We start from the raw sequence: 12,677 nt of genomic DNA on the forward strand, positions 1-12,677 counted from the left end.
CCCACCCTGGGAATCTATTATAGAATAAAAAGAGGAAAGAACAATTTATTAGACAACCAACTTGGAGACTTGGGAGTGATGGAGAAGAGACAGATTCAGTCATTTTTTAAGAGGAATCAAATACCAATTATAACAAAGTAGTCCAGTTGGTTGTTTTTCATAAGTTTTCATCTAAATGACCTACAGCAAGGATAGAAAAACACAAAGTCCAAAGCATGAAAGAATGAGCAAGCATCAATGATCTGACACCAGATATACGTAATGAAACATCTTGTTAATGTAGCTCTTTTTAAAGAGCTACATTAGAACAAGAACCAAACTGCACCAAGCAATGAGAAACAGCTTTGTAGATTTCACCTTTCTTTCATTGAATATAAAAAATGGGACAGGCAACCTCTTAATTTTCCCTAAATGTCATCTTTTGGCTGATGGTAGAAGCTAACCACTATTTGCATATTGATGTTCCCATAATTACAGTTGGGTTCCTTAAATATAGTTTCCAACTTGTGATTTGTTTGCAGTAATGTAGTAGGGTTACTGACTTTACAGGCAAGGCTATGTGTCATTTGCTTTAGGCTACAGGATCACATCATCTTGTAAGCATCAAATGAACACAATTAAAAGTGACAGGTCTTTAAAATGTGCTTGAAGGGTGATGGGTACTAGCCGATGCTCCTCAGCATACGTGGCCAACTTCTCCTGGGCATCTGGTAAAGGCTGTTCTGGGAATGGCTTAGCTCTGGAAACCTCTCTGTCAGCATTTTGGTTTGCTGGTCATATCATTCCAGAAGTTTTCATTCTCAAAGTTGTTTCAATTACAAAATTCCATGGATCAGATGCATAAGACCGAATAGGAATTTCCCCTTTCTTTATCTGCATAAATACGTTTTTCTGATATTCCACTTACTAAATTATTTCCCACCATATTCACCCAATAGTTACAGAATATGGCTGGATGGTCCATCTTCCTATGAATTCCCTTCAGATCCTAGTGAAGTCTCATTTCTAAAGATTCTTTAATATGGAGGAGACAGTCATGCATAGCAATTACTCTCTGTGGATTTGGCTATTGTGAAGATTCAAAACACCATCATACCAAAGGATACACATTCCCACTTTGTTACATCAGAGTTTAATATGGCAATAAATGCCTTGAAAAGTATGCATTTTAAAACTGAAGTTTATTGAAAGCCATCCTTTCTTCAAACAATTGCCAATTACCCCTGGGCATGGTAGCTGCGGACATTACTCAATCAGACAAAAGCTTTGCTTGGTCTTTTCAAAAATTAAAGTTAATTTGGTGGCCGTTGATTATACTTTCCTCATTTCCCAGAGGGAAGTATGGAATCTCTTAGCTGTGAGCATTTATTGGAAGACACGGAGAAAGCTACTTTGAGACGCTCTTTGCCCCTGGACAGCTGCTCAAAAAAGAGAAAGAGTCTAGGTGACAGAGGTTGGGGCCCATCGCTCTCCCTCTCTAAGAACCTGTCATGCCATTTCCAAACAGAACTTACCAGGAAGAGAGGTGACCCCAGAATGCTGGAAGACAGACAGAATAGGATATACTTTATGTCCTGGAGGCCCCAGCAAGGGAGAAAAGACTTCTGTTGAGACAAAGGCCACATGCCTTAGGAAATATCCCCCCGGAAACAACCCAGAGGTCCAGTGTCCTTGCAGATCCAATGGAGTCCTTGCAGGAAGGAAGGTGGACAGTGAGGTCCTCTGGAGTCATGTGGAGGTCGTCCAGTCGGCATTCTTGGGAGCCTTGCATGTGTGCACATCCAGGGCTTCCAGGCAGTCTTGACAGCGCACGGCGCAGCACCAGTGGAACTTACACTCGCACTTGGTCATCCGGGTGATGCGGGAGGTGTCATAGCCTCTGCCGCAGCACATGACTTCACAGCTGTCCATGCCTCTGGAAGTCAGGTTGCACACACGGCCTGCTGTACCCAGGGAGCCTGGAAGACAACCCAGGGAGGTGTCATTGAAAGGGTTTGAGTGGATTACAATATGTCTCAGGAGGAGAAGCAGGAGGTCCATCCTCTGGTACAGGGCCCCGGCCCCACCTCTACACAGCCTGGTGCTGTAACCCTGCTTTATGGGTCCATGCAGCTGATCATATCATTTCCAGAAGCTGCAGGGAGCTTGCAGGGGCCAGGAGGACAGAATTCAGGAAGGAGGGTCACGAAACTTTGGGTTTGCCTTGGGCAACCTGAATTCAGCTCTGAATTTCAGAGTAGTTTTACCTGGCCTTGGGTAAAAGCATCATTGGGTGGGCAAAGCCAGATCCTGATTCCCTCTCTCCCAACCTCAAACCATATTAAAAGAAGCAGTGACCAAGGTTAGTTCTTTCCAAATTTGTAGGGGTATAGAATCCACAAAGGGAGGAAAATCCACCTCCCCAGACCTGCTTACACTAAAAGCTTATTAGAAAAAAACTGGAACTCTGGTTGCTGGTGGGGAGAAGTAGACATCATTTGTGTGAAACCCTGGGGAGGGAGGGACCAGGTTTATCTCCCCCATCCTAGGCAATCAAGCAGGCTACAGAGACATGTGGGAGGCACCTGTTGAGGCCACGATTCATGGCCTTCACAGAACAGAACCTGCATTAAAAACCTGTTAGGAATTACGAGTGGAAAGTCATCTTTGCTAATCAGGGAAATGTTTGCTAAATGGTAATCTATATGTATTCGCTTTCTGAAAAAGAATGAAAAAGACAGAAAGCCTCTTAATTCGCTCTATTTCTGGGGAAACACACATAAGTCTTTTACAATAGCATTACCAAACAGCAGAACCAAGTTTAGTGGACATTTTGGGAGAGTTTTCTCAGCTAATAATGACCCTTTCCATTTCTTTCACGGAGCTCAGCACCCCGGCAGCCATGTTGAACATTACCCTCCTCACTGGCACTGGATGAGTGGACCAAGGGTGCGTACCTGACTCATGTGCAGCTAATCAGGCAGATTTCCATGGGGCTGTGTGATTTTGATAGTCACTACCTCCATGGCAATCATGTTCTGTGATGAGGTCTGTGGACTAGCAGAGATCCAGAGAAAGACAGGAATGAAGTGAATACACAGAGATAGCAAAGATGGGACAGGGAAAGAGAATACTGCCTGACGCTAGACTATTTTCTGGTTCTGCTTCCATTTCTCCTGGAGGCCTGGCTGGTCTCCAACCTTTGAGTTCCTAGAGACTGTATTCTTCTAATAATTGTTCCCTTTTAGCTTAAACTGCTCCCATTTCTATTACTTGCAATCAACAATAATAAATAATTGACAAACTAGAGAAGCCAAACTCCTTATTAGGGGGGGGGGAAAACCCTTATATCAGGATGGAAAACATGGTGATTTAGCTTGTGTTCAGTTGCTCCATCACTGAACCAGGAATGTCTCCCTTTTCACAATTTGTACAATGCCTCGTGACACTCTGTTTATCTCAAACTGCTCTGTGTTAGAATTATCTACATAAATGTCATGTTGCCCTGCCTGTTCAGAGTGACCAGGGAAGCTGTAGGGTTCAAGCAGGGCGTGGGGTCAAGAAGAGCAGGGGTGGGGGCAGAACAACTCTGCCTGATCAGCCGCCGAGAGCAGGAAGACAGGCAGAGGAATTTCATGAGGACAGGAAGGATGGCAGAGGGCCGGAGCCAGGGTGGAGGGTGGGTCAGCCAGGGGTGGCCCCAAACCTACATCATGCTGAAGAAGCAAAGGGTTAGAAGCAGCAGCAGCTGGGCCTGGATTGGGGGACAACCATCAGGATGATCCTCAAAATCACTGATTGTGCAAAAAGGACTCGCTGCCAAATGCTGCCTCTTAACAGCACACCCATTATTTCATTCAATAAACATTTAGTGAACACAAACATGTGTAAGATGCTGTGTTGGCTGCCTGGGGTTTTGCGGGGAGGGAGGGAATAAAATAAATAGGACCGAGTTCTTATATTCAGAGGATTCAAAACACAGCGCAAGACAAATGTGTGGGAAGAGATGCTTCCACTACGTTTGGAAAATTGTTTCATTTGCTCAGGGCCTACTGAAAACCACAGTAGAGTCATGTGCAAAGTAGCACAGCAGACAAAGCTCAAAGACGGTACAGTGAGGTTATTTAGAGCATGGACAATTCAGAGTTCAGTCATAGAGCTGATATGCGTATATTGTGTGATCGTGGACAAGTTACTTAATCTCATTAAGCTTCAGTTTCCTCTCATGCAAAACTGGGATAAAAGCAGTTCCTTCCTCAAAAGGCTTGTGTGGGGACGGAATAAGATAATGTATAAAAGCGTGTGGCATAAGTGCTCTATAAATGTTAACCACCCAATCACTTAGCAAGTGTTTATTGAGTACCTACTATGTGTTAGGCACTGTTAGCTTCCCCAAAAAACATATGTTCAAGGGGCCATGGGCCAACCATATTATAATAATTATATTTTTGGTATTAATAGTAGAAGACAGGACCAGAAAAAGGGTCCTCAACTGCTTGGTTTTACAGAAAAGGTGGCATTAGAGACAGGATGCAGAGGATAAGATTTGCAGGGAATAAACAGGGTGAAAGGCATCCCAGAATAAGAGAGAATGTCCTAGAGGAAATTCCAAGGACAAGCTCTCAAGAGTGCAGATTCAAGGGCAAGTTCATGAGTGTGCTAAGGAACAGGATGCCTCTTAGGCAAAAAGCATAGAAAAGGAGACTAGAGCAACAGCAAGCTTATGCCTGGCTACAGCTTGTACTTCACTCCTTGGTGGGTGGTAAGCTAGGCCAGACTTTTAATTAAGGGAAAACATACCAGAATGGTAAGTCTGGAAGCATGGCTGGGGGCAGGGAGGTAAACCTTGAGGCTGGGTCACAGTCTAGGCAAAAAACAATGAGTGTGGACAGAAGTAGACCAGTACCCGACAGGCCACAGGGTGAAGCACCAGAACTTGGTGATTTACCGAATTTTGGGGTGGGGAGGTAGAGGTGTCAAATAGGAATACTGGAAACTGGCTCCACAGCAAGAGATGACTGGTGCCATATGATGAGAACAGTTTCAGTGGATGATCCAGACAGTGTTGTGGTAGAAGAGCGAATGGGAGGAGAGGACATGAGGGCAGAGCCTATGAGCCAAGTGTTCAAGAAACTTGATAATGAAGTGGATGAAAAAGGGCACAGCTGCAAGCACTGCTGAGGCCCAAGCTGAGGATTCAAGGTTGGTTCAGGCCATAACGTTCCTTCATAGTCTGTGACACAGCAACAGACATCGAACACAAGGTTTTCATTTTAGACTAGGTTTGCACATGAAGAACAAAAATGGGGAAAACTGGTCAATGATATTCAAAGTCAGGCTAGTGATTTCTCGGAGGGTAGAGAGAAAAGGAGGATGAGGGAGGCTTCTCGAATGCAGAGCCTCTTCTGTTCCTTGATTCCCATGGGCACAGGTTCGTGGGTATGTTCATTTGAGAAAATGTGTATGTGCGGCATGTGCACATCCCTGCATGTGTGGTCTATTTCAATAACAAGAAGGTGGTGGCGGTGGAGAGGAGGAGGAGGGCCACATGTGCCAAGGCCAGGAAAGCAGGAAAGCTCTCCGAAACAAATGAGGAGAGAGGTATTCCCCAGACCAGAATATGTCATAAGGGGAGAGAATCAAGAGTTGAGGTTGGAGAGGTGAGAAGAGGCTTACCGTGAATGGCTTTGAGTAATGTCAGAAAGGGTTTAAACTTCAACCTGAGGGCAAAGGAATTCTTTTTTGGGGGGGTGGGAGGCAGTGGTTACTCGGAATTGAACTCAGGGCACTCAACCACTGAGTCACATCCCCAGCCCTATTTTGTATTTTATTTAAAGACAGGGTCTCACTGAGTTTCTTAGCACCTTGCTTTTGCTGAGGCTGGCTTTGAACTCATGATCCTCCTGCCTCAGCCTCCCCAGCCTCTGGGATTACAGGCATGTAGCACTGTGCCTGGCTAGGGCAAAGGAATTCTATTGAGGGTTTCAACACTATATGATTATAGTGTTGAAAAAAAGGGCAACACTATATGATTCATGTTTCAGAAGGATCATCAATGTTCTGGGGTTGAGTGACATGAAACAGGTCAGACTCAGGGCAGGGACCCACCAAGTGCTCTGGGGGGACTCGAGGCAGGCTGGCTTGAGAGGGTGGTGGTGCAATGGGAGAGGTTAGTGAACAACAGAAGTTGAGGAGGCAGGACCAACAAGACATGGTGACTAACAGATGGATGGGGGGATAGAGGCATCAGGAGTGACTTTAAGGTTCTTTCTTGGGTGACTATATTGATGCTGGGGATTCCCTAAGGTGAGAAATGCCTGGAAGGAACAAACTTTGAGCAAAGATAAGGAGCTTAAATTTTCAGCATGTTGAGATTGCCGTGGCTGTGGGTTATCAGGTAGAAATGACTGAAAACCCTGTCTGGGACTCAAGAGGGAGGTTGGGATAGAGATGTGGATTTGGAAACTTTTATCTAGAAGTGGTAATTGAAATCATAGGTTTGAGGGAGCCCCAACAGGTGAGAAAGGACTTTTGCTTGGCGTAACAGAGGTGATTCTAAATTTCTAGCTTTTTGTGTTTTGTTCATAAACCTTGCCCACCAGTAAACATTCTTCACTTCCACTGATCTACAATATCAAAGCATGAATATATTACTATATGTTAGAATATTTATCCCCTTTGGGGCTGTGAGGCTTAGGGGGATAAGAGATTCCAGGGTCTTATTCCTGAGTCCACAGTGGCTCAAAGGCTAACAAGGTCTGAGTGGTGTGCTCACTCAGTCTTGTGTAATGCTCATGGGTTCCCCAAATGCACGAAATTGGCCTGGACTCTAAACGGAGAGATTGCTCAGTGAAGTGACCTCAACACCATCAGAACTCAGAGAGGAGCAGACACAGCAATAACCACTGGCATGGTTGAAGTTAAAAGTGGTTTCAGTAAAGGAAACAAAGGCTGGCAATGAAATGTCTCAGTAGTTCAGTGCTCGGCTAGAAAATGCAGAGAAACACAGGGAATCTGGACATGCCACTCTCTGCTGGCTGCCCACACAGGGTGTAATGAGGGCCCAGGAGAAGCAAGATGAGAGAGGATTTTTGAGGAGTGAGAGCCCCTGATGTGGGAAAAAGGGTGAAGTCGCAGCCTGGAGTCTTAATGGGCCCCCCTGAGGTATCAGGATACCAGGGAATGGGCTGAGGCGGAGGGGGAGGGTGTCTATGAAGTAGGAGAGGATGCATGGCTATAGTCTGCAAATTGGCCCTGCTTTGGGATATGGATCTCATTAGATCTAATGACAAACTATAGGGCAGAAGGGCAGTTCGGATGCTTGCTGCCATTTTAGCAGAACATAGATCCATTTCATCAAAACTCTGAAAAGAGCATTTTTAGAGTGCAGAATCTATATAAAATTTGCTTGTACTGGTTTCCTTTAATGGAATCATAACAAAGACTCATTATTATTGAGAGCAGCAGGTCTACACTGTCTTACCAACCTCCTGTCAGAGAGCTTCACCATTATGCTTAAAATAAAAGATCAGAATCAAAATTGTGTGTGTGTGTGTGTGTGTGTGTGTGTGTGTGTGTATGTGTGTTTGGTGAAAGAGAGCCACTGAGTTTTATGATGTGCCTACTTGTTTGGGACATATAAAATTTTAGATATTCCCCCCCCCCCAATAATATATGAACATATATTTAATGAGTCACTCACTCCCCTATTTGGGCCATGATGGGAATCACAGAGGATAGAAACCCAGCTATACCTAACTGCCTTAAACCTATAAGGGCAAGTTTTCATATTTTCAAAAATGAGTAGGATAGAAGTTCACCCTTTCCTTTCTGCCCTCTTATCTTCCTTCATTCTCCTTCTTTCAAATTCTCTGCCCTCTATTTCCCTTTGTCCACCAGTTATTCCCTCTTTGTTTACAAGTAGAGGTCCAAAGTGTCTGGAGCATTTGCATGTGTGAGGTGCATTGTACCATGCTATCCCATTGCTTTGGCTATGAAGTATGCCCCCATTGGAGACTGGCCCAGGACAGAGCCCAACCCCCAGACACAAAGACTGCCCTCTTGTCATCTTTACCCCAAACAATTACTGAGATCTTCTACCTAAACTCAGTGTGCAGGTCCAGGCGGACTCTGGAAGGTCTGCCAGTGCCTCAGCTGGGGGAAGGAGCTGCTTCTGGCCAAATATATGTTTCTCCTCCCCATCTATACTGTCCCCATCCCAACTCACTCAAGAGCTCACATAGGCACCAGGGGAAAGAGAAGAAGAGTCTGAGTTTCTAAATCACATGTGTTAGGGACCACATAACATACTTTGGTGAGGCAGTGCCGAGGGAGCTTTACAGAATCGAGCATACAGTCCCCAGAGCTATAAAATTAATAATGGAGTCAGGGTTCCCAGTGTAAAAACATTTCTGTCTCCACCAACATGCATCTTCCTGACAGCAGAGGAGGAACAGAGGGCTTTGGCTAATAGTTCCCAGACCCATACCTCTGGGACCTGGAGGAAGGGCGCTCTAGTGTGTGTTCTCTCTCTCTGGATAGGCCCATGTCTTTGGAAATTCCTGCCACTCAGGCTGACAGAGGCCCATATGTTGACCATTAGGGCATAAAGCAAGATTCACTTAAGCCTGTCATCCAATAGGCTGTTTCTCCTCTGGTTGACTTACACATTGTCAGTAATGACACAGATTTATTGAGGGAACAAAGGAATGTTACTGAGCAAATGTTAGAGACCGCACATTCATCTACTTGCAAGGTTTGCCCTTCCTCACGTTAAGGATTGCACAGCTAACGCTACTTAGGCAAGACGATATCTGCACTTATCTCAGATGATTTTATTCAAGATTTTCATGATGTGAAAAAGTTTGGCACAGGAAAACCTTGTCCCATTAAATTAGCACATCTTTTAATGGAATTAATGCTATGGCAGGACTTTGTGAGGCTTTCCATATCTGGCATTCCCACCCGACCCACAGTTATTTTCTATCCTACCTGTACCCTCTAAGCAGGCCATCTCCTCACTGTCCCACTGAAGGAACCATGAAGACTTTCTCCTTAAGAGTTACTCTCATTTCCTATGTTGGCTTTCCTCACCCTCCTTTCCACGGAAAGTCTTCCTATGCTTCAAGATTTGGGCCTACTGGAGTGTCTTCCATAGGGCACCTCCGTCTGCTTCAAGCCCGTGTCCTGCAACTGGGCTCAAGTATTGGCTGGAAATGTTTGGTTATTTCTCATGCATCTTGTTTGCCCAAGAACAAGGGCTGGATCTTATCCTTTCTTCTATATCCTGCATAATGCTCAGGTTATCAACAAATATTTGCTGATTTATTAAACTAAAAACAATTCCTTAAGAACTCTAGAACAGGCTTCCCTTTGGCCCAGGGAGGGGAGGGTACCCTTCTCCAGAGAGTGATCGCCCAGTCCTCAGGCACCTGGTGGAAGCAGAACCTTGTCTCTTCAAATGACTGCTCTGAGTAGATAGAGAACACATAAAAGAAATGTGGCACATGTTTTTAAATGATAGAAATTCAGAATGATAACTTAAGGGAGTTTGTGGCATCAAGTTAAGGTTCTATTATTGTAAGCAGAGTATAATGAATTAAAATTCATTTAGTTATTGAATCATAAGAACCTTAAAAACCACTAGATAAAGTACTTTATCTTAAGAGACACAGAGAAGTTAATTTGTCCATGGCTACCCTATTACTAATCAGTAGAAACAGCAATAGTTAGCAATTTGTAGCAACACAGTCTCCTTATCCATAATGCTGGACTCTATCCCTAATATAGTAAAATTTACCTAAGTTTAAAGAAGAGATTTACAAGTGAAAAATTAATTTTGTGGGGAAAGTTTAAATGAAGTAATCAAATTAATTATTTAATATACATTAATATCATCCATTTGTTTGTAACACATTAATATGGTAATTAGAAATTAGTTTTTTCCTAACCCTTCCATCCCCAAACCACATCTATTTGGTAAATTCTTGATTGTTAGTAGTAAAATTAGGTCAAAGGGTTAGAAATAAGAAAATGAACTCTTCATTTTTTTAAAAGTTACTTTTTTTTCAGTTTTCCCAAATTTAATCTGATTGCTACTGTCAATTCAAATTAAGGTATGTTTCAGCATATACTTAGAATAATTCTTCTAAGTATTTATATTTTGAAAAAGAACACAGTTCTATAGATCCTCCTCATAACATAAAATGGCATGGACATAAAAACTCTTTTTGCTTATGTTAACAATAAAATCAGATGAACTACCCAGCAATCCCAATGATAGTAGTAAATGAAGGGTAAATTAACTGAGTATCTGATGGCCACTAAAAGCAATAGGCACAGTTTGCTACTGTGTTTACTTGGGACCTTTTTTCTCAACCAGGGAAATAGCTAGCAAGCAATATCTGAAGCTCTATCAATGCCATACTAATGCACTTCAATATGAGGGAAATTTTTCATTTAACACTTTCACGTAAATGAGAAGTTTTATAAATTTGTGTGTGAAAAGGTAATCAGGTGATGAGAAGACATGCTTTGTAATTCCCTATAAAGAAACCAAGCCATCTTTAGGCTATGAAGCTGCACCAATATACCTAAGAATCCGGGTAATCTAGTTGAAATATTCTATGTTGTTTATAACTTCCATTCCTTCAATTCAATGCTAGGTAATGGAGATTCAGTGAATAAGACAGAGTTCCTGTCATCATGGAATCCCCACTGGAGTCCAGTGGAACAGAGAGGTAACTAATTAACTAAACACTGTGGCACATGCTGTGAATGAAAGAACAGAGCTTGAGCTCTGTTTTGGCCAAGGGGATGGCAGTGAAGATGGAGAAGAGGATGGAATCTGCATTCATTTTAAGAGGTCCTCATGATAGATTTGGTGATGGAGGAAAGAGAGAAGGGGCTTTAACTAATAACCTGCAGGTTTGTGACTTGACCACCAGAGTAAATGGTATTGCCATTTCCTGAGAAGGGAAAGACTAGGGGAAAATAAGTTTCAAAAATTGGGCAAATCAGGAGTTCAGTTTTGAACAGAAGCCAATTGATGTAAGTGTGAGAAATTTAAGCTGCAGATGAGAGAACGGATACAGGGTGAGGCTACCGGACACAGATGAGGACAGGGATAGCAACAGGAATAGAGAAGGCCACATGAAAGAGTAGGCCCCAAACTCTATCATGTTGGTTTAGGCCCCAACTTCCTTAATAAGACTCCTAAAGTGCAAGAATTAAAATCAATAATCAATAAATGAGCATATTATAGTGATGCAGCCACATCACTGTTTATAGCAGCACAATTCACAATAGCTAAACTGTGGAACCAAACTAGATGTCCTTCAGTAGATGAATGGATAAAGAAAATGTGGTATACATACACAATGGAATATTACTCAGCAATAAAAGAGAATAAAATCATGGCATCTGCAGGTAAATGGATGGAGTTGGAGAATATAATGATAAGTGAAGTTACTAATCCCCCAAAAAACAAATGCTGAATGTTTTCTCTGATATAAAGAGGCTGATTCATAGTGGGGTTGGGAGAGGAAGCATGGGAGTATTAGATGAACTCTAGATAGGGCAAAGGGGTGGGAAGGGAAAGAGGGGGTTGGAGGTAGAAAAGATGTTGGAATGAGACAGATATCATTACCCTAAGTATGTGTATAAAGACATGAATGGTGTGAATAAACTTTGTATAGAACCAGAGATATAAAAAATGTATTCTATATGTTTAATATGAATTGTAATACATTCTGCTGTCATATATAATAAATTAGAATAAAAATAAATTAAGAAAAGAAGGTACACACAAAGAAAGAGTGTTTAGACTGAGCTTTGTAAAATTTGCCAACTGTAGATGTATAAAAGAAGAAATTAGACACTGAGATTGAGGAAGGCTAGTTATTGGGGATGGAGGAAAATCAGAAGAGTGTGGTGTTATTAAAGTCAAGAAAATAGCGTTTTAAGGAGGGAAAGAATAATTATATTGTAGGCACTTAGGAGTTTGAAAAGAGGATGTACAGTGTTTAGTATTAACTAAATAACAATCAAAAATTACCTATGAAAATAATGACTTATGAGCTTCATCAAAATATTTTTCATCAAGTTCTCTTTGGATCTGTCTTGGTGCCTTTCAGATATCAACTCAATGATTTCTGTAAGTTTTAAATCAGAAAGAGATGAATAACTTAATTTCTATGTTGCCAAATGGCAACTCCAAGGTGAGACCTTGTGCAGAGTAATGAATCAAGGACTGAAGCCTAAGAAACAACCCTTTCTATCCAAGCTTGAGGATTCCTTACCATCCAGAATGTGTCCCCTTGCCTGGTTGCTGCCTGGCTTGTCTATAAGAGCCATGAGAGCAATGAAGCCATGAGGGTAAGGATCAATCCTGCCTTCCCCCTCTTTGCATTTCTGGGGCTTCTGTGTCTGGCACATAGAAGAATCTCAATAAATATGTATTCAGTGAAGAGGGATCCACGATGGAGTGGTGCAAATTGAAAATATTACTATGTAAGTAGGGTCTACCCATGGACTAACACGTTGTTCTTGCTTTTAAATCAGCTCATGGGCCACAATCTGCATTGACAAGTTTTTTTGCAAACCAGGCTGCACCACAAGGCATGTGAAGAACACCAATCTCTGAACACCATGATTGGGACTGGGTTCTCATGGGTTTTGAGTTCTGTTTGCCAAATATA

The 12,677-nt window shown here is 42.6% G+C and overlaps 1 protein-coding gene across 1 annotated transcript in view; it reads right to left on the reverse strand.

Moving 5' to 3' along the window:
• Positions 1 to 1,118: 1,118 nt before the first annotated feature.
• Positions 1,119 to 12,677, reverse strand: part of Wnt2 (Wnt family member 2) — a 42,246-nt gene continuing 30,687 nt past the window's right edge. Inside the window, exon 5 of the mRNA XM_027926423.3 lies at positions 1,119 to 1,958. Coding sequence (XP_027782224.1) covers positions 1,729 to 1,958 — 230 coding nt within the window. The 3' untranslated portion in view covers positions 1,119 to 1,728. The remainder of the gene's footprint in view (positions 1,959 to 12,677) is intronic.

Source organism: Marmota flaviventris, chromosome 1 (genome assembly GCF_047511675.1).
Source record: "Marmota flaviventris isolate mMarFla1 chromosome 1, mMarFla1.hap1, whole genome shotgun sequence".
NCBI classification, from domain to species: Eukaryota; Metazoa; Chordata; class Mammalia; order Rodentia; family Sciuridae; genus Marmota; species Marmota flaviventris.